Genomic DNA, 20,848 nt, shown 5'->3' with positions numbered 1-20,848 from the left:
ATAAAAATCAGCTGGGCATGGTGGTGCATGCCTGTAACCCCAGCTACTCAGGAGGCTGAGGCAGGAGAATCACTTGAATTCAGAAGGTGGAGGCTGCAGGGAGCCGAAATCGCGCCATTGCACTCCAGCCTAGGTGACAGAGCAAGACTCCATCTCAAAAAAAAAAAAAAAAAAGAACATTCTGAAATCTCAGAGGAGAGAAAACCTTAAAGAGCAAGCAGTTCTACACATGGACACAGGAAGAGGAACATAACACTCCGGGGACTGTTGTGGGGTTGGGGGAGGGGGGAGGGACAGCATTAGGAGATATACCTAATGCTAAATGACGAGTTAATGGGTGCAGCACACCAACATGGCACATGTATACATATGTAACAAACCTGCATGTTGTGCACATGTACCCTAGAACTTAAAGTATAATAATAAAAATAAAAAACTATAATAATAAAGAAAAAGAGCAAGCAGTTCTAAAACAGTTTAGAATATAGGATTAAAGTTTTCAGCCATTAATTAAAGTTCAGGATAGAAAATAAATAGTACATGGTCAAGAAAATGGAAACTTGAAAGTAATAAAAATTAAAATTCTCATTAATCAGATGCAGAAAAAGGTCTGTCCTGTTGATACAAAGGTGTCACAAAGTACTAGCTTTCTTTTGAAGTGACTTATTTATAATACCAGAACCCAGACTGCAGGTCAAATGGCAGAGCTCCCTGATACATACGGAATGCTGATGAGCCTCTTCTCTTGAAGAGTGTGAGCACTCAGAGTCTGTTAGTATAAGCACTGGAGACACTGGACCAGCATTCCTTTGAGGAACTGACATCAAGGCATGGAGAGTGGTATATTAGTCATCCGTAATTAAAAAGAGGGACCAGAGATGCTTCTTTGCTATCTAGTCCCTATATTCCATCAGAGTAAATACATTTAAAATATAAAGGAAAGAAGGTTTTTTGGTGAAAACAGTTGACTTGGATACTTCAATCAGTTAAAGCAAATTTTATTCAGTAAAAACTTCCTAAAGGCTCATTAAAAGTTTAGTATTACACTGGGCACTGTAGTCTATGACTTCTATTTGGTCATAACCTCAAATTCAGAATAGGTTTAAATCTTTCCTACCCCCGAGAAAGGAATTTCCAACAAATTAAACAATCAGTATAACTTTTGAGTATCTACTTTCCAAAACACTGTAGCTGATAGCTAAAGTTAATCCTCCACAGAAGGCAATTTTTCCTAAATCATTTCAGCTATATGAATTACTCTACATGTCTTTAGCTTCCCAAAGCACTTCCAAAGCAGTCATTTGCCCGTAGTACCATTCCAGAGGCTCATCTTCTCCAAAAACTCTTCTCTTTCCATTCAAAAAAGCCATGAGCTTCTTCTTCTTATTATTATTTTTAAGGAATGGAGTCTTGCTTTGTTACCCAGGCTGGTCTCCTGAGTTCAAGCGATTCTCTCGCCTTGGCCTCCCAAAGTGCTGGGATTACAGGCATGAGCCACCGCAGCCAGCTCATGAGATTCTAGAGAAGAGCATTCCAAGCAGAGCAAACAGCAAATGTGAAGGCCTTACAGCTGGAAACAGCTTGGTGTGTTTGAGGAACACAGACATAGCCAGTGTAGCTGGAGTACAGTGAGCACAGGAGAAAGTGGGTGAGAGAGACGTGGGAGAGTGGCTCAGAGAGGCATGTGACAGATCCTTTGAGATCTTGGTAAAAAGTCTGAATTTTTATTCTAAATAAATTTGAAAGTATTGGATAATTTTATTTTTATTTTATTTTTTATTTATTTTTTATTTTTATTTTTTTTCTTTTTGAGATGGAGTCTCACTCTGTCGCCTAGGCTAGAGTGCATTGGCACAATCTCTGCTCACTGCAACCTCCGCCTCCCAGGTTCAAGCGATTCTCCTGCCTCAGCCTCCCGAGTAGCTGGGGCTACAGGCGCCTACCACCGCACCCGGCTAATTTTTTATTTTTAGTAGAGACGGGGTTTCACCATCTTGGCCAGGCTGGTCTCGAACTCCTGACATCAAATGATCCACCCGCCTCGGCCTCCCAAAGTGCTGGGATTACAGGCGTGAGCCACCGCACCCGGCCTTGGATAATTTTAATTACTAGTTACATGATGTGAATAAGTGAACACTGTCTAAGTTACTGAAAGAGTTTTCAAATTGTTTCAAACTGAGGCTGGCTAAAGACATAACACCAACTCCTCTTGTTCTGTTTGCCATTTCTTATCTTTTGTGACAGTAAGATGATATTTTCATTTTAATCCCACTCAGTTTTAAGGTGAAATTATCTTTTTCTGTCACATCCTTTATTCTATCTGATGTAACATTCAATATGAGGAAATTAAAAGTATAAAAAGTTCAGTAAATTTCCACTAACTTAAGGATTAAAAGACAAGTTTGGTTAATAAAGTAAAATGGAAACATGAATAAATTATTTGTACAGATAATGATGTATAGCTTCACCAACTTTCAGAATGGAATCTACCTACAACTGAGTGAAATATTTTGGAAGCACTCACAGCAGGGGTCAAATAAAAAGCTACTTTTTCCCACCCCCAAAATTCTCTTTTAAGTGTCAAAAGGGTCACTGAACAGTATTGGGAATGACTGATCTGTTTGCCAGAGTCTGATCACTAGAGCATTTGAATTTATGTTAGCAATATACTCAAATAATATATTAAATAATACTTAATATACTTAAACACACACCTCTGCATGTAGAAGGCAGGGATAACTGTACTAAAACAAAAACTATTAATGGCAAAATACAGTTTCTTTAAAAACAATCAATAAAATCCACCTTTCTCAGCATTTTATGAGAGATGATAGAAAGTTAACCTTGTGACATTAGAATCTTAAATAAACAAGGAAAAGCTATCCATGTCAATGACTAAAATAAGACAGTGAAACATAAAAGACAGAGATAAATTTCTTAACTGGATGATGATATACACCCCCAAATCCATGAGAGTTGATCTGACTAATATTTCACCTTCTTGAAAGATATCAGTACCTCCCACCGTTTCTGAAACTGCAATGATAAAGGCAACAGCCATCTGCTTGCTATACAGGATAGAAATACAGTATTTTTCTTCTACTTTGAGTCTCACTGAGATAGCTTTTGAAGAGTGTCTTCAACACAGGACAGAACATCTAAAAAAATAAACTAGAAGATAAAAAAAAGAGATGAATTTAATCATTTACATGGAATATATCATCACAATGAAAAAAGGTAGATGTACAAAATAAAATGTAAATGCAAGAGTTAACACACAAGAAACTAGAAAAGCCAAATTCCTATTTGTATTAAAGGTATAAGAGAATTTAGCTTAGGTAGGAAGAGAAGGACTTTAAAAAATTCAATAGGTGGCCATGGGAGATTGAAAAATACCCATCTTTTGGAAGAAAAAGGAAAAAGAAAACTATCAGCATAGCATGACTCGGTATAGTATTACCAGCCTGAGTAAGTATTTTCCTGTAAAAACTCAAGGTCAGGTATAGTTTTAAAAGAACATATAAGAAGCTTAGGCCCAAGGGAATAAGAAATTCCTATCTACTACTGAACTAAGATAATAGGAAATCAGATTTTCTTTAAAAAAGTATTTAAAATGAAAACAGAATATTATTATTTATTTACATATATATTTATGTCCTGTTCAGCCATTTTCATTAATTCTAACAAATGTCAATTTACAAAATGTCACATTTAGCTGGACACAGTGGCTCACACCTGTAATTCCAGCACTTTGGGAGGCCAAGGCAGGTGGATCACTTGAGGTCAGGAGTTTGAGATCAGCCTGGCCAACATGGTTAAACCCTGTCTCTGCTAAAAATATAAAAATTAGCTGGGTGTGGTGGCACGCACCTGTGATCCCAGCTACTCCTCGGGAGGCTGAGGCATGAGAATTGCTTGAATCTGGGAGGTGGGGTTGCAGTGAGCCAAGATTGTGCCACTGCACTCCAGCCTGGGTGACAGAGTGATACTCTGTCTCAAAAAAAAACAAAAAAAGTCACATTTGCTCAGAAAGAAAGATCAAATGTGATAAGGTATCCTGGTGCAATTAGAAAGAGAATGGTGATTGGGGTTGGAAATTTAGGAGTTTGAATTGCTTCCCTTTCTATTTAACACAGTATATAACCATGGTTTATGCATGTTTCTTACTGTCCTTGACCTTGCATTTCCTGTTAAACAGGGGTAAGATTTCCTGCCTGACCTCACTCAACAAGTATATATACAAAATGTCCTGTAAATTTTAAGTCCTTGTTGAAGATGCTCAAAGTGGTGAGCCTTAGGACTCAGAATAATATTGTTTTAGATTGTGATTACCATTTGTTTCCCAAAGAAAGCAGTCATCAATCTGAAGGTTAAACTTACTCAATGGTCACTGCAGCTAAATTGATCTCTGTTGCACTGTTAATAACAATGTTACATTCAATGGGAAATATCATCTTATATTTAAGAAAATTTTATTCTGATGCAGTATTAGAACTTGTATGTATTGTGCCTGAAAGACAGGAATTATGCAAGAAAGGTATAAATATAAATTGATTTTTTTACTTTTAGTTTGTTGGCATACAGTAATTTGATCCTTTACCAAAAGTCTCTAAAACTATATTTTAAAAAGTGGCATGAGGAAGAACAATCTTCTCAGTGGGAGATAGGCAATTTCATTTTGTTGTGGCTTTATTGTGGGGAGAGGTAAGAGACATGAAGTAGAATTAAAAACAGAAAAAACTGTTTCTCTCCTGAAGATAAATTTGTTATATACGTTAAAACTTTCATAAAATATTTGTAGTTGTCATGAATGATATCTCAAGCTGACATTTGAAATAGTGATTAAAAAAAATACCTTCATACAGTTACCTTTCCCTCTTTCCCAATTTAGTTAAGTTACGTCTTGCTACTGAGAGCTTACGAATACCACACATTTTCTCCTGTAGACAAAGGAAAAACTGGGGATTTTTTTATGTTGAAGTGCAAAGTGTAATGCAGTGATTATAGATGTCTGCCTTAGCTACATTGTATCCTTGTTAATCAGGAATATTTGACTATACGGCTTTATAGAAATACAAGCCAATAATTCAGGATGAAATTTCAGTTCATACTTAAGAGCAAGCCTCAGAGAAGATACAAAAGTTAATACAACAGTCTGAACTGCTAAGAGGCATCTTAGTAAGGCAGATTTTAAAATAACTACCTATAATTGAAAAGCCAAATAAAATAGTGTGTCAATAGAACTTAGAAGAGGTTATTAATTTTGACAGGTGGCATATGGGAAACTTTTGGAAAATGTGGCAGTTGAGCAATGCCTTGAGGGATATGTATCTATACAGGTGGGGGTTGCCATTCCTAGTTCATGAAGCAGAATCCTGAAAGTACCTAACATACTTGATAAATGTGAGAAAAGTAATGTTTACACTACAGTGTAAACTTCACAAGGGCAGGGACCATTGCCTGTTTTATCCACTGCTATATCAGTAGTATTTAGAAAATATCTGGTACAAGATAAATATTTGTTGAATAAACGAATTAATTGGATGCTGGGCAATTTAGGGAAAAGACACTGGAAACACAGTTTGAGCCTAGAAAACCTTAAGAACATGAAGACAATAAAGAACAGTGCAGGTTTTTGAAGCAGAGAATAGGGCCAGGCGCAATGGCTTGCTCTTGTAATTCCAGCTTCTAGGAGGCTGAGGCAGGAGGATCCCTTGAGCCCAGGAGTTCGAGACCAGCCTGGGCAATATAGTGAGACCCTATCGCTACAAAAGGATCACTTGACCCCAGGTAACAGAGGTTGCAGTGAGCCACTGTACTCCAGCCTGGGCGACAGAGGGAGATCTTGTCAGAAAGAAAAAGAATAAAGTGATTTATGTTATTTATTAATATTAACAAATAATCAATTACTATTAATCAATTAATAGTAACATTGATTTTAATAAGTATTTATTAATATTAAAATTCTGGAGGCAGTGTCAATTGCCCGAAGAGGTGAGTCTATAGACAAGCTAAGTATGAGTATGGATGTGGGACTTGGGACTCAGCTGGACCCGGTAGGATTTGACAAATGACTTAGATATAGGGGTGAGAAAAAAAAGAATCAATTAAATATGCTTCTAGAGATTTCCAAACTGAGTGACCAGGAGAATGGTGGTGCCATTATGTAATAAAAGGAGAACAGGCAAATAGCAAGTTTTGGGGGAGGAAAAAAATAAGTTCTGTTTTTAGGCATACTAAAGTGCTGACTAGAAATCCAAATGGAAAAGTTTCACATGAGGAAATACAGATTTGGGGCTCAGAAGTGAACCAGGATGAAAGCTATGGATGAACTCAATTAATGAATATTTACTCTGACTGCCGACTCTGCACCAGCACTAACATTTAAGCCATAGGCATAATAGTGGTAGTTACACGGATGTGCATGTCCTGAATGGGGGATAAGATCTTGAGAAACATACAAATATATATTTAAGAGAAAAGAGGGAAGAGAACCACTGGACAAGACTAAGCTAGATTGATGAGAAATAAGAAAATGATGCACCAAGATCAAGTGAGAATTTTTAAAGGAAGCTAAAGGGAAGAAGGTGTTCAAGCTATTGAAATCCTCGAGAATCTTCCTAATTCTGTAGTTTCCTTCAGAATATGGATGAAAATATTCAAAGAAGTGTCAAGTAGGAATCAAGCTCTTCAAAAAGAAAACTGGGAACACATACAAATCTTGCAAATGTCAAGAAACCAGCGAAATCTCAAAGAAAGTGGAAAAAGAAATATGATTCTAGCATAAAATCTGTTACTGTAACTTTCAGTGAATCATTTAAACTCTATATACCTCCAGCCACTCACACAGAAAACAGAGTTTTGTCTGTTTGTTTAAAATGAGGTTTGGGGAAAAATAACAATATGAACTTAGGAGTACAGGGAGGACTAGGAAGGATGTTTAAATATAAGACCCAGTTTCTGCCCTTAAGTTACAAAGTCATTTTGAACTAACAGCAAACCATACAAAGGTACTTAAACTATATGCTTTACCTAGAGTTCCACATGAAAGAATAAATATTGAAGAATAATACATATGCAAATCATCGTTAATGCAAATCAAGTCAGCAAATGCCCTACTAATACTCTAGTTTGAGGGTTCTTCCTCGTGGACGTGAGTTGAGATCCTCAAGTTGAGATCCTCAAGATCCTCAATTCAAGGTCTTTGAGTTGAAATATTGAGCTGGGGTCACTCAAACACTGACTACATTATACATCCATTATCATAAAGCAGTTTGATTGGTTTAAATTACATGTTTTAGAAACTAGAATGGAATTCTGATTAATAAAAAATTGTTTGATAAAGTATAATTAGTAGCAACATAAGGAAAAAACCACCAAGCTGTGGTAGAGTGAGTGACTTCAAAACCCTCTGGCTGTAAAATCTTCCTAGGATGAGTTCCTGCACACTATGGGCCAAGGGCATAAACATCTTCAAGAGTTCCAATGCATGATGAGAAAGTGCCTCTCAGAAATGGTATGCCAGTTTACATTCTTAAAAGCAGCTGAAAAAGTACTTGTCTCTTAACATTCTTGCCACCATTTAGTACTATTATTTTCAAATCCTGTTAACTTGACAGAAGAAGAAAAAGTATACTGTTACTTTTGTTTCTTTTAATGGTTTAGACTTCTTTCTGGACATGCTTCTTACTGATTTGTAAAGTTCTTTCTATATAGAAGAGATAGATCCTATAATCATTGCTAACGCCCACAGAAGAATCACCCACACTAACCTCATGCTTCCACACTATGTAGCATAAAATTGTGATGAACTGGCTGATGGCAAATTCAGCCTGTCTTTCTGCTGTTTGGCAAGTCTTTTTTAACTTTTTGTTGATCCTCTAATCAGAATTCCAGTGGCGGGCTATTGTAAACTGCCTCTGCTTTCCCTCAACTTCAATCCAAGCCTGAATCCCCTCCCTACACAGACTTGGCAGACGATGAGCACCCAGGACAGAGAGATTCCCAGAGCCTAGAATAATAGTACCAGACACATGAGAGGCCACATAATTACTACGCTGGCATGGCAAGGCTTAAAAGGCATGTACCTGGAACATTTGGTTTGAAACTCTAGCTCTGCACCTCATTCACTATGTGTTCCTGGGCAAATTAAGCTTCCTAGGCCACATTTTACTCATAAATAGAACGGCATTTAATAGCCACCTCACAGGGTGCTATGAAGCAAGAACCAAATACAAGGCATGGCTTATGGATGGTCATCAGTCATTGTTAGCTTACTTCCAATCCCCAAGTTGGTCTAGTCTTTCTCAGGATTTGACAGCTTGAAATGGATTTATACACAGCTACATTTACTCTTTTCTTCATGTCACTGATGGGCAATGAGGGCACATTAATGGGTCTTTATTACTACAAAGTCAAGTTTCTGGCACTGAAGGATTTCCACAATTTAGCTCCATTTTACCTCTTCAAATTTATCTCATACTCCTCCCCATAAAAATTTTTCTACCTAAGCCAGAGTAGACTTTTACTCAATTTTCCTGAACACACCTTGAACATTTAGATGCATATGTATCTTTCTTCCCTTCTCTACAACTCTCTTAACTATCCAAATCCTTCTCATTGTTAAGACACAGCATTATTACTGTTACTTTTATTGGCTAATATTTATTAAGTGCCTTCTATGTGCCAGGTAGTGTTTTAAGTGTATTACATGTCACTTAATCTTCATAAGCCCTGCAAGATATTTTATCATTATCTCTATCACCAAGATAAGAATACATATTTATCTTTCTTCTCTAAGTAGACTGTACACTGTTGTATGATATGGACTATGCCTTGTACTCTTGTACTTCTTTGTATAGGCATCTACTTAAGCAGAAATTCAACGAGCATGTATGGATTAACTGCCTTTTCATTCTCATTTTGTTTCTGTAAGCTGGCATAATGCTCACTTCCATTAAATGTATCACTATCAAACTGTAAAGTAAAAAAGGTAACTTAAATGCAGTATATGTAGGTATTTTTAGAGACCTGAGTCCATCTGCAGACACATCGTACAGATTCTGCATGCTAAAGAACAAGAATGGCTGAAGTAGTAGGGTTTGAGTTCTTATAAATAAATCCTTAGGACTACTAGGATCATGACATCTTTTGATCATTCTTAAGGCCACTGTTAGCAACAGTGAGAAAATTCATGTAAATTGGAAATTATGAATAAGCGCACGCAAATAACATTCATAAGACATGATAGTAAATTTAGCCTTGTTTTGCAGATTTCATAAGACACTGCTATAAGGAGAGAAGAGAAACTCAGGAAGTCCTATTTCTTTACTGCAGTTGTTGTACAGGAAAAGCGTAACTTTTCTTACATATAAATCAACATCCAAGGGTATCACCTTCCTCTACTGGAAGAAATAATCATTTGGGATGTCTACAAAATAAAATGTGCTTCCAGGGACTTTAAATTATATGACTATGGTAAATAGTGTTTATTTTTCTCCTAGATCTCTTGAGGATATAGCACAAATATTTAAATCATTTCTCTCTCTTATAACATATTTAGCTAAGTCCAAAGATACAAGAAAGACATAAGAAATCACTAAAGGAACAGCAAGTCAACTTCAAGTAATAGTTGAGATTAAATCACAAATAATGGGAACCCATGTACTTTTAAACAAAATTAACAATTTAAAAAATTACTTTCTGATTAACTTATGAAAATAAAAATTTTCAGCCGGGCTCACGCCTGTAATCCCAGCACTTTGGGAGGCTGAGGCGGGCAGATCACGAGGTCAGGAGATCGAGACCATCCTTGCTAATACGGTGAAACCCCATCTCTACTAAAAATACAAAAAATTAGCCGGGTGTGGTGGCAGGTTCCTGTAGTCCCAGCTACTCGTGAGGCTGAGGCAGGAGAATGGCGTGAGTCCAGGAGGTGGAGGTTGCAGTGAGCCGAGATTGCGCCACTGCACTCCAGCCTGGGCAACAAAGCGAGACTCCATCTCAAAAAATAAATAAATAAATAAATAAAATAAAAATAAAAAAATAAAATAAAAAATTTTCATGCTTGTATGTGCTGTTATCTTTTTTAAAGGCTAAAGATGCTGAGATTTTCAAATTAGCTTGCTTATGGTTAAGGCTGAAAACCAGAAAGGCTACTTTGTAGATTAAACCATATGCTTAATTCATAAAGGGAAATAAAAAAAATGCTAGTGCATAGCACATTCCAGCGAAGGGGAGAAAAAAAGGTTAATCAATTCAACTCAATTTTAGCTGAGGGCATTTTTCCACGACTACTGAACCCTAGCATGTGTCAGGCAGCTAAAATTACACTAAAATGTGTAAGTTCTGTTGTTATTTTAGAGATAATCCAGGAAGTAAAACAAAGCCAAAAATTCTCTCTGCATTTTTAACATAAAATGCTTTAATTTTCAGTCAAGTGTATACTTTTTTTTGTTTTAAGACCTTTTTGTATTGTCTCCTCTTTTACATATGTTTGAAAGTTTCCATAACAAAAAGTAAAAAAAAAAAAGAAAAAAAAACCAATATGATTTTATATGTATTTATATGTATTTTCCAGACACTATTCACCCTTTAAAAACAATTCTTACCAGTCTCTGTTTCTGAAGCTCTTCTCTAAGAATTCTATCTTCTGGTAAAACATCACATAACAAAAAATAATTCTCTTGTTCTTCTGTTGAGAGATTAGGAAAACAAATAAGAAAAAATATATTAACCATTTTTTTCCAGGAAGGACTTATTTCTTAAAAAATACAGATGTGTGTGTCTATTAGGATCTCTTTGGCATAGAACTGTTTTAGCTTTATTCAAGTTAGGCAAAATAAACACATCAATTTAATTTTATCTATCATGAAAGTAAAAGCAATTCTAATATAAGACAGTAAGATTATTCCTTTGAATTTTTATACTGTAGGGGAAAAGATGGTAGCCAGGATGCACACTTACCAAATGGAGCAGTGGAATTAATTCTTATCACACTACAAAAATCTGTGATGGGCTGTTCAGTGAACCTTTTCCTCCAATATAAAATGTACCTTAGAACAATACAAAATAAGGAATGATGAGAAGATTCAATATACTATTTGCTTTAGAATGACAGGAATCTATAAGCACATTCAATTATCCCAAAGCAACAAATCAAATGTTAACTTAAAACTGCTTTTCTAGCAGTTTTTTGTGAATACAAAGGCAGTGAAGCATTATAGAAGTATCAAATAAAGATTTAATAAAAAGGAATTACCATGTAAGGGCATGAAAACGACTAAACTCTACTATCCCCAAATTCAATAAACAGACATATAGGAAAGTTAAAATGAATTATTTTTATGTGATAATGAATTTTTCTGAAATAACATCTAAGTTTATGTGTCTTTAAAATACAATAATGATTAAATAGACTATGACATGCTGCAATAAAGAGAAAACTAAGTGGTTATCTTATGTGTCAAAAGAACAGAGGTCAGAAGAATAATGCAATGAGAAATCAGTTTAAATTCAATATCAATATAACAAGATAGAAAAATTCCATATGTCCACACTGAGTCTGAAATGAGGCAAATTTAGACTTTGGAAAAATAGCCTAACTTACAATTCTTGTATCTAATGAGCAGAGTTAGAAGCAACACACCAGCTAAATTAAAAACCAAGCCTAACACCCAGACCTACATATGTGATGAAAGAGGGAGTAAGATGACAGGATTTAACAAGTGGTTCATCTTTCCATTTATCTAACAAGATTTATATTGGCAACTGCAATCTCATTTATTGAATGGTACCAAGAAGAGAGTGTTATCTTCATAGAGAAAAGAAAAGGAAAGGTTGACTCTATAGCTCCCAATTTAACAGGCCACACAACTGAGGGATAAAACAAGTAACTTACACCAAAAAAGAAATGGGACTTATTGAAATAGACGAAGAATATAGGAAGAGTAGAAATTTGGACACTTTAAATGGCTTGACGTAGCACATCTAGGAATGTTTTGGATATAGTAGGTCCACAGTAAATGTTTTAAAGAAGTAGAGAATTTGAAGATTCCTGTAAAGTTCTCTAAGTAGTCCCCAATTCCCAATATTTTGTCTCCTTTTTATTATTAATTTTTTTTCTTAACATTAATTTTCCAATCCCATGGTGCTCTATGGAAAGGGCATTTGTGTATTAGAAGTCTGTGCTGGAGAGAGGTCTGGGAGAAAGAGAGAAACATGACATGAGCTGACATCAAATAAAAATACACTGAATGAATATACAATATGTAAGAAAAAGTCAATGAATAGTGTATAGAAATAGAATCTCATGTTTAAGTTTTTCTTCTCCTGTACAACCACACTGTTAACTTTGATGGGTAAGTAAGGGGAGAACTCTTTCCTTATAAAACAGTGCTAACTTTTATTCTAGGAGATCTTAAAATGGCAATCTTAAGCTCCTATTGAGCCTTAAACCACAAATATATAAATGATGCACCCTACTCCTTGGCTAACTCACTGGCTTCCATATTAGAAATCTCAGAAAAAGGCAAGTGCATATTGGATCCATCACAGCAGACAGAGAAAAAGTACCTACAAAAGGCTGGGACATTATTTCCTTAGCCATCCTGGGCCAGCTTCAACACCTTGTACTCCTCGGTCTACTACATGGCTACTCCTAATCTCTATCTTTCCATTCCTCACTGGTTGCTTTCCCCACCACCTCATGGTAGAAAGGAAAAAAGGGGAAAGAGAAGACAAGAGGAGGCTTAAGAGAATAAAAATGACATTCCTAGTCCTTTTCTTATTCTCCCCCAAGCACATTTTCTATTACAAAGTGGTGACAGGGATGAAGGAACACAGTAGAACCTGTATTAGAGATGTTAAAACAGAAGATGGATTATTCCTCTAAACTGAAATACAGACATCTATTTTCATGATTAATCAAATTTATACATGGCAGAACCAGGTGCTAAGATAACTGACTTCAAAAGACAGGAAGACCAAGTTCCCTCTGGAGGTTCCTTATGGCTACTGCTAGAATACACCAAGGAGAGGATCATCAGTCCTGGTTGCCACTCCATTGAGGACTATCTGGATGGTATCCTCTAGACAAAACGGAGAATAGTGGTCAGCCCTATATAGTTAGTTCCATTTTGGGTCTAGAGCCTGCTGAAAGGCAGTGATAACTCCTTGAATACACAGACTACTTAACTTTGGAAAATGTTCACAGTCTTAGAAAAGTATCTGTGTGAAACCATGTGGAACAGATGACCAGGTAAGAGCTTGGATCCTCGTGAACAGACTGCTCTTTGAATTATTAATGACTTTTTTTTTTTGAGATAAGATCTCGCTCTATTGTCCAGGCTGGAGTGCAGTGGAGTGATCTCAGCTCTCTGCAACCTCTGCCTCCTGCGCTCAAGACATCCTCCCCACCTCAGCCTCCCGAGTAGCTGGGACTATAGGCATGCACCACCACGCCCAACTAATTTTCCTATTTTTTTTGTAGAGATGGAGTTTTGCCATGTTGCCCAGGATAGTCTTGAACTCGTGAGCTCAAGCAATCTGCCCGTCTTGGACTCCCAAAGTGCTGGGATTACAGGTGAGAGCCACCGTGCCTGGCCAATGACTTTTTTTTTTAATGGACAATCAATATTGTTCCTTGCTTATCTGCACAGATCTTATGATAGAAGCAGTTTTGCTTTTTAAATTAAGACAGTGGTCAAAGTATCATAGTTGATGTATTAATTACCACCCCAGAGGCAATGGTGAATAGGGAAGCAAGGACTTTGAATTCAAAGGTATGAACCTGAATTTAAAGTTATTTAATCTTTCTGAAACTCAGTTTATTCATGTGCAAAATAAATTCTTGATAATTAAATAGAATAATGCATGTAAAGCACACTATCCAAAATTCTGGGTGTTTAATATATATGACAGTTATTACTATAAGAAAAAGTAACATATTTAAATAAGACTAAGGTAGTGAAGAATTTATGTTTACTCCAGGGAAATAATGAGACACACAACAAAAACAACAGTAACATTTCAGCAAACATTTGATGAAAAAGACAAAATAGTTATATTAATAGCGTCAGAGGGCACATATAGGTGGCTAAAGTGGTAGAAGAGAAGAATGATGATAGTGACAATAATGACAATTATTAGCAGCTACCATTTAATGACTCCTTACTTGCCCAAGGTCAATTAAAATGTTAGAATTGAGATGTGAACTTTGTCTCTCTGGCTCCAAGGCCAAACTCAATCTTCTTCTTTTTTTTTTTTTTTTTTGAGACGGAGTCTCGCTCTGTCGTCCAGGCTGGAGTGCAGTGGCGCAATCTCGGCTCACTGCAAGCTCCGCCTCCCGGGTTCACGCCATTCTCCTGCCTCAGCCTCTCCGAGTAGCTGGGACTACAGGCGCCCGCCACCACGCCCGGCTAATTTTTTTTGTATTTTTAGTATAGACGGGATTTCACCGTGGTCTCGATCTCCTGACCTCGTGATCCGCCCGCCTCGGCCTCCCAAAGTGCTGGGATTACAAGCGTGAGCCACCGTGCCCGGCCTCAAACTCAATCTTCTACAACACAGTTCCTCTAGTGTCATGTGGGGACGAATCGGTACAAGAAATGCAGAAAAGGGAAGACAGGGACAGGAAAGAGCCCCTACAATTAAAGTTGTAATAGAGACTTAAAGCATTTTTTTCCCCTCAGAGACCAATGAGGTCACATAGAATGCTTTTTGACAAGGCAGAACCAGAAGTACAGAAATGAAGTCTGAAGAGAAAGAGAATGTTTTCCCTTTCCGAAAGGCATACTACTTAACAGTAGCCCTCAGTCTGAACTGCTCCTAAGTTGCTACCTAAGGGCTGAAAATTGATACCAACTGTTTGGGGCTGTTTTGGAACTGCTTAACTAGGCAAGGAAAGGGTGCAGAGAAGTTCCACTACAGAGGTAACAGGAGCCTGATTCCAATAGTCAGTGGGTCTCAGTTTCCAAAAACTTCTATGTTTGAGTACTGTCTCTTTGATGTCTGAAGAGAAGAATCACATGACATACTTATTTTCCATCAGAGTTTACTTCAAGGTGATATGCACAAGGGAAGAAATTACTGACATCAATTAACTTAGAATCATGGGGAGATTCTGTCTGGCAGAACCTCAGTTGCCCTCCTCAAATAGGAAGTGTTTCCCATGGGATAAAGCAGGTAATAGGTTGGTCCAAGAGGAACAAAGTTGTCATTTGAGTGTTCTCCTCCTAACCAAATCTTAGGTGACAACAACGTCAAAGAAAAAAAAATCATCTGTTACAAAGCAAAATATAACCATAAACCACTATACAACTTAAACACATAAAGTTAGGCATCATATCTTACTGTGGTATACTATAGACATCAACAACAACATACATTTGACCTATGTCTAAATTTGAGTAAAGAAACATCCTAGTCATTACACACATAATAGTGGTTTTTAAGCTTATAATTAAGAGGTATCAATATATACATTTCCTTTCGGATGGTACAGGCATTCAGATAAATTGTAATCAACTGAGTGATAGAATAAAGATAGCAGATCTTCAGTACGTGCTTCTTGTGGCATTTTTTCCCACTCACTAGAACATATTGTTCAAATTTAAGAGCTCATTTAGTACTTCTCTTCTGTATTTTTCCTACTTCTCTAGTTTACTGAAAGCTACAATTGCAGCTACTCAATATATAAAGCCCACTAAGAAATAACATGTGGTAGGAACTCTATTTGGATGAGTTATCAAAGTATTTCATACTTCATTAAAAATCCATAAAAGTAATTACTAGGTCATCAGCAAATACTTTTTTTCTTCCAAAGGAACTTCAAATCATGTCTCACGGAATTGTCTCACAAAAAATCCTTGTTGCAATATCTTGCCTGCCCACCCCCACTGTAATTGGTATGGTTATTGACATAGGTATAAAGGTTTGAAATATGGTTGTTAATTAAGTAGCAGTGAATGTGTGGAATTTAATATAGAAAAGGGTAAGAAATAAGAAGTTAACATTTATTTTCCAGAGCAATTTTATCTACTGAATAAAGCTAGCAAATAGCTCAGTATAAATAACTATGTTAAATGGACTCAATGGAAAGATTTTTATTTTTGTTTTTATTTCTTCTGCCCCAGGAAGTTTTACTGTTATTTTGTTTCATAAAAAATACATTTAGTATGAAAACTTGTAGCTTACTTCTTGTAAACCACAAGGTAAGTCCATCTCTTATTTATTATCATCTTCATTACCTATTGTACTCAAAAGCAACAATTCCTCTTGAGTTCTGAGTGAATGTGTTCATGCCAAATGAACCTCTCATGTTCCCTCCTCCCAACCCTACACCTTATACCTTGTCTTCTAAAATTAGAAACAAGTTACATGATATTGAGAAGATTCCAACTTAACTTTGATCATAACAATCAATACTTGGATTGTTTGGGAGAGGAATTTTTAGTTTCCTTAAGTAGTAGGAGGTTATTATCTAAAGAAGACTGGATATAGTCAAAGGTATTTAAAAGCAACAGAGTTTACTCAGATACATGCCTGATCAATTAGAATTAATCACATTTATACTTGCTGAGAGTGAAAATTTTACTTAATTAGAAGGACAGCTGACAAGGAAAATCTAGGTTTCCATATTTCAAATACATGTTAATGGTACACTTTAGAAAGCACTTATATCAGATATGCATCCTTTTCTTTTTAATTAAAGCATCCATTTTATTGTATATCTGCATTTAGAGCATGAATAATCCCAACATTTAATTACTGACTCCTAAGTCCCGAGACCTAGTAAATAATTCAATTTTCCTGCCCCCGTATGGATAATAAGATAATGAGATTAATAACAATGATACAAATAGAGACATTGATTAGTACAAATATAGCTACTTAACTATGATACAAAAGCACAAAGGAGAATACAAACTCTGATTCAGACATTCCTCACATACTTAATGGGCAGAGGAGAAAGAAAAATCTTAAACTATTCAATTATCACTGGTAGTTAATAATATTCTTCTGCAATTCCTGAAGGAAAATTTGTGTTTATATGATAAAAGGGAATAAAAGAATAGTTTCATGGCCAGGCACAGTGGCTCACACCTGTAATCCCAACACTTCGGGAGGCCGAGGTGGGTGGATTGCTTGAGCCCAGGAGTTCTAGACCAGCCTGGGCAACATGGTGAAACCATAAAAATCTAAAAACGTAAAAAATTAGCCAGGGGTAGTGGTGCATGCCTGTAGTCCCAGCTACTCGGGGAGGCTGAGGTGGGAGGATTGCTTGATCCAGGGAGGTGGAGGTTGTACTCAGCCGAGGTCGTGCCACTGCACTCCAGCCAGGACTCAAAAAGAAAAATAAAGGTTTTGTATTAAAGAAAAGCTGACTAAGAAGCCTTAGGAAAGAATAACCCATGCAGTATTTCTTTCAATGGTTGAGTATGAATTAGAAGATCTCTAGCCTAAGAAGTGTCTGAAACAAAATCAACAGATCTAACCACATATAACTGGGTTGCATATGAGAAAGCTCCCAGAATACTCCGAGAATAAAGACATACACAGAATATATTTTAATTGAGAATAAAGAATAACAAATGATAATGAGGAGCAGAGAGTATGTCCTATGAAAACACGTAAGGAATTAGTTTATTTTACCAGTTGGCAATATATATCATTCAATTAACTCTCCTCCTATCTCTGCTCCCTGATAAGGCAACACCAAAATCTCTTCAAAAATAGTAGTGCTGAGTTGATATAAGGCAACATACACAGAAGGCACATGGTAAATATTCAGTATTGGCGCTAGGCAATAAGGACAGAGATGAAGGCTAGAGAATAGTTATCATTACCCCTGTGGGTATGCTGGCTATTCCAACTTAAACTATCTTTCCAAAAGTTTAGATTATTTGGAAACTTGAATGAAATTTTCTCAAAAGCTACATTTTACAAATGATAATTAGGTTTTTAGATTAGCATAAATACAAACAGAAAACTCAAACGATAGCTGCAGAAAACTAAGATTTCAAATATACCTTTGGTAATAAAAATACAAATAAAATTTTGCATTTTATCTACCATTTATCAGGTACACATTATGTCTTAGGCACTAGCAGATGCTACACGTACTCTTCCTTTTTTTTTTTTTAAGAAAGGGAGACTGCCACATGCACCACTTCATTCGGATGTGTCTGGAATCTTGGAAGCTTGACTACCCTATGTTCTCCTACAAACGGACTTGAGAGCTTGTCTGGAGGTTCCAGCAGGGAAGTGCAGCTACTTGTATACCCTTGACGAAAGACTGGTCCTCTTCTAGTGGAGATGGTTGTCCTCTTTGACTCAGAACACAGCTTTGGGAGGCATGAACATGGAGTGGTGAGGGAGGAAGGGGACAGATACTTAGCCAGCCAGATAAGCCAGATCAGCCAAATCAACCCTGGCGATTAATGGGGCGACAGATGTCGCAGCCAGATCACCCTCACATTCCATACTTTGTTTTATGTAATATTCAATAACCGTGAGGGCTGGCGTTATCCCCATTTTATAGATGAGAAAATCAATGCTTGGAGTAGTTAGGTAGCTTGGCAGGAAATCACAAGATTAGGAAGTGCAAAAGCCTGCATTCAACCCCAGGCTTTCATATTTTCATAGTCAGCTCTTAATAATACAGCTTGCTGTTTTGTAAGACCTATTGTAAGAAAGAAGTTTGCTAGGAATGTTTTATATGGCCTGGGAGAAACAGAGTTTAGATGCAGGGGTATTCAGTGTCTGGGATACTACAATGTTTTATGGGGAAATCAGGACAGAATACCTCAAAATGGGACCTTACCAGATATACCAAATTTTATGCTTTCAGTAACTATACAAGGAAGGTATTTCTCTTGGACAACTACTTCCAGAAATTATAAATTAGGAAAAAAAGGAATCAATCTCATCACAACACTTAAACTGAGATTTGTTTGGGCAATATCCTTTTGGCTTGAAAGGCTCCAAGGATCCCATTCCCAAACACTGCCTTTTGAGTGTCCTGTTGCCAAGTCTATTCTGGAATTACTGGAAGGACCCACTCAGAGAATGTCTATGGCCTAAAACATGAGACATAATCTGGGAGACATCAGTAAGATCTACAATGTCATGGAATGCTGCAAAGTGAGTATTATCTACTCTTTGGAAAGTTCATCTCTTTAGAGAACTTATAGAAAATAAATTAGTATGTGACATTCTCAAACTTACAGACTCAAGAAAAATAATGCAAAGATTTTTTCAAAGTCTAAGAAGTTGGCTGGGTGCAGTGGCTCATGCCTGTAATCCCAGCACTGTGGGAGGCTGAGGCGGGCAGATCACCTGAGCTCAGGAGTTCAAGACAGGCCTGGCCAACATGGTGAAACCCCATCTCTACTAAAAATACAAAAATTAGCTGGGCGTGGTGGCAGGTGCCTGTAATCCCAGCTACGTGAGAGGCTGAGGCAGGAGAATTGCTTGAACCTGGGAGGCGGAAGTTGCAACGAGCTGAGATTGTGCCACTGCACTCCAGCCTGGGTGACAAGAGCGAAACTCCATCTCAAAAAAAAAAAAAGTCTCAGAAGTACAAAAGAGTTGTAAAGTTTTTTTTTAAGTCTAAGGAGAAACCTGAAAATGAATATGAATTTTCATATTTGTATAGGAATTATTTTATATATAGATTATGTCACTCCTTTAATAAACAATACATTTAATTCTCTTTCTTAAGAGACAGGGTCTCATTCTGTCACCCAGGCTGGAGCGCAATGGTATAACCATAACTCACTGCAGCCTCGAACTCCTGGGTGCAAGCAGCCCTCCTGCCTCAACCTCCCAATAGCTGGAACTACAGGTGCATGCCATTGAGCCTAGATAATTTTTAAATTTTGTTTTCAGAGCTGGCATCTTGAACTACTGGCCTCGGGTGATCCTCCCACCTTGGCCTCCCAAAGTACTAGGATTACAGGCATGAGCCACCACACCTGGTCAAATTTAATTCTTTTAAGGACAGAAACAGAACTTACCTTTGGAAATCAGCAACCAACTTGACATCAGCTATGACAATCTTATGCTCAATAATCATGTGCTTCAGAAGTTTGTCTTGTTCAGCCACAGGAAAATGTTCTTCACAGAAAATACAAGGCACAGATGGAGAACCTTCTAAAGTGGTGGTGCCACCTGGACTTTCTGGCAGGGAAAGCGGCTCCAGGATACAATCCTTACTGTCTGGAATAGACAAAAAAAAAGAAAGAAAGAAAGAAAGAAAAGCTGAAACCAACTCTTCATATGGATGATTTCCCATCTCCTGCATTAAAAAGATCCTAAAGATATTTACATGTCTCCAAAAAGAAAAATACATAGTGCTAGAGAGTAGGATATTTTATTATCATTTTAAACAGCATTTGTAGCCCAGAGGCAGGGAGTATTGCAAAGCAGCTCAAACCCCTCATTTGCTTGCTTGAATGGGGGAAACCCATTTGTCAGGGCAGCTGTTCAAGCCTTCTTCTTGGACACTGGCCAATGGCAGCAATTCCCGGGGTACTTGCAAGGGGGAAGGCTGAAACACTCTGGGTTAAGGTTCTAAGGCTCAATTGTGACCTATGGCTGAGAATCATCACACCAAGGGAATAAATGGTATACATTAAGGTTGCAGATGATGCCAGACCTGTCTTTTAAGCTGCTTCCTGTCGCATCCGCAAACTCTTTCCTGTTCCTGATTATTTGTCACAAAGAAGAACAAAGCTCTCACGCTAGGTAGACACAGTATGTGCTGGGTGGCCCTCATGGCAATTTTCTATGTTGACTTATGTTTATCATTTGCCTGTTACACAATTATGCATTACAATTCAGGCTT

The 20,848-nt window shown here is 37.1% G+C and overlaps 1 protein-coding gene across 1 annotated transcript in view; it reads right to left on the bottom strand.

Moving 5' to 3' along the window:
• ZNF277 (zinc finger protein 277) overlaps positions 1-20,848 on the bottom strand; it is a 139,182-nt gene that overhangs the window by 36,718 nt on the left and 81,616 nt on the right. Inside the window, exons 2-4 of the mRNA XM_055283726.2 lie at positions 20,019-20,220; positions 10,966-11,054; positions 10,611-10,693 (exon numbers count right to left, since the gene is read on the bottom strand). Of these exons, the coding sequence (XP_055139701.1) occupies positions 10,611-10,693; positions 10,966-11,054; positions 20,019-20,220 (374 nt within the window). The remainder of the gene's footprint in view (positions 1-10,610; positions 10,694-10,965; positions 11,055-20,018; positions 20,221-20,848) is intronic.

Source organism: Symphalangus syndactylus, chromosome 6 (genome assembly GCF_028878055.3).
Source record: "Symphalangus syndactylus isolate Jambi chromosome 6, NHGRI_mSymSyn1-v2.1_pri, whole genome shotgun sequence".
NCBI classification, from domain to species: Eukaryota; Metazoa; Chordata; class Mammalia; order Primates; family Hylobatidae; genus Symphalangus; species Symphalangus syndactylus.
The sequence above is the reverse complement of the archived record's forward strand: the minus strand, read 5'-3'. Positions and strand labels throughout refer to the sequence as shown.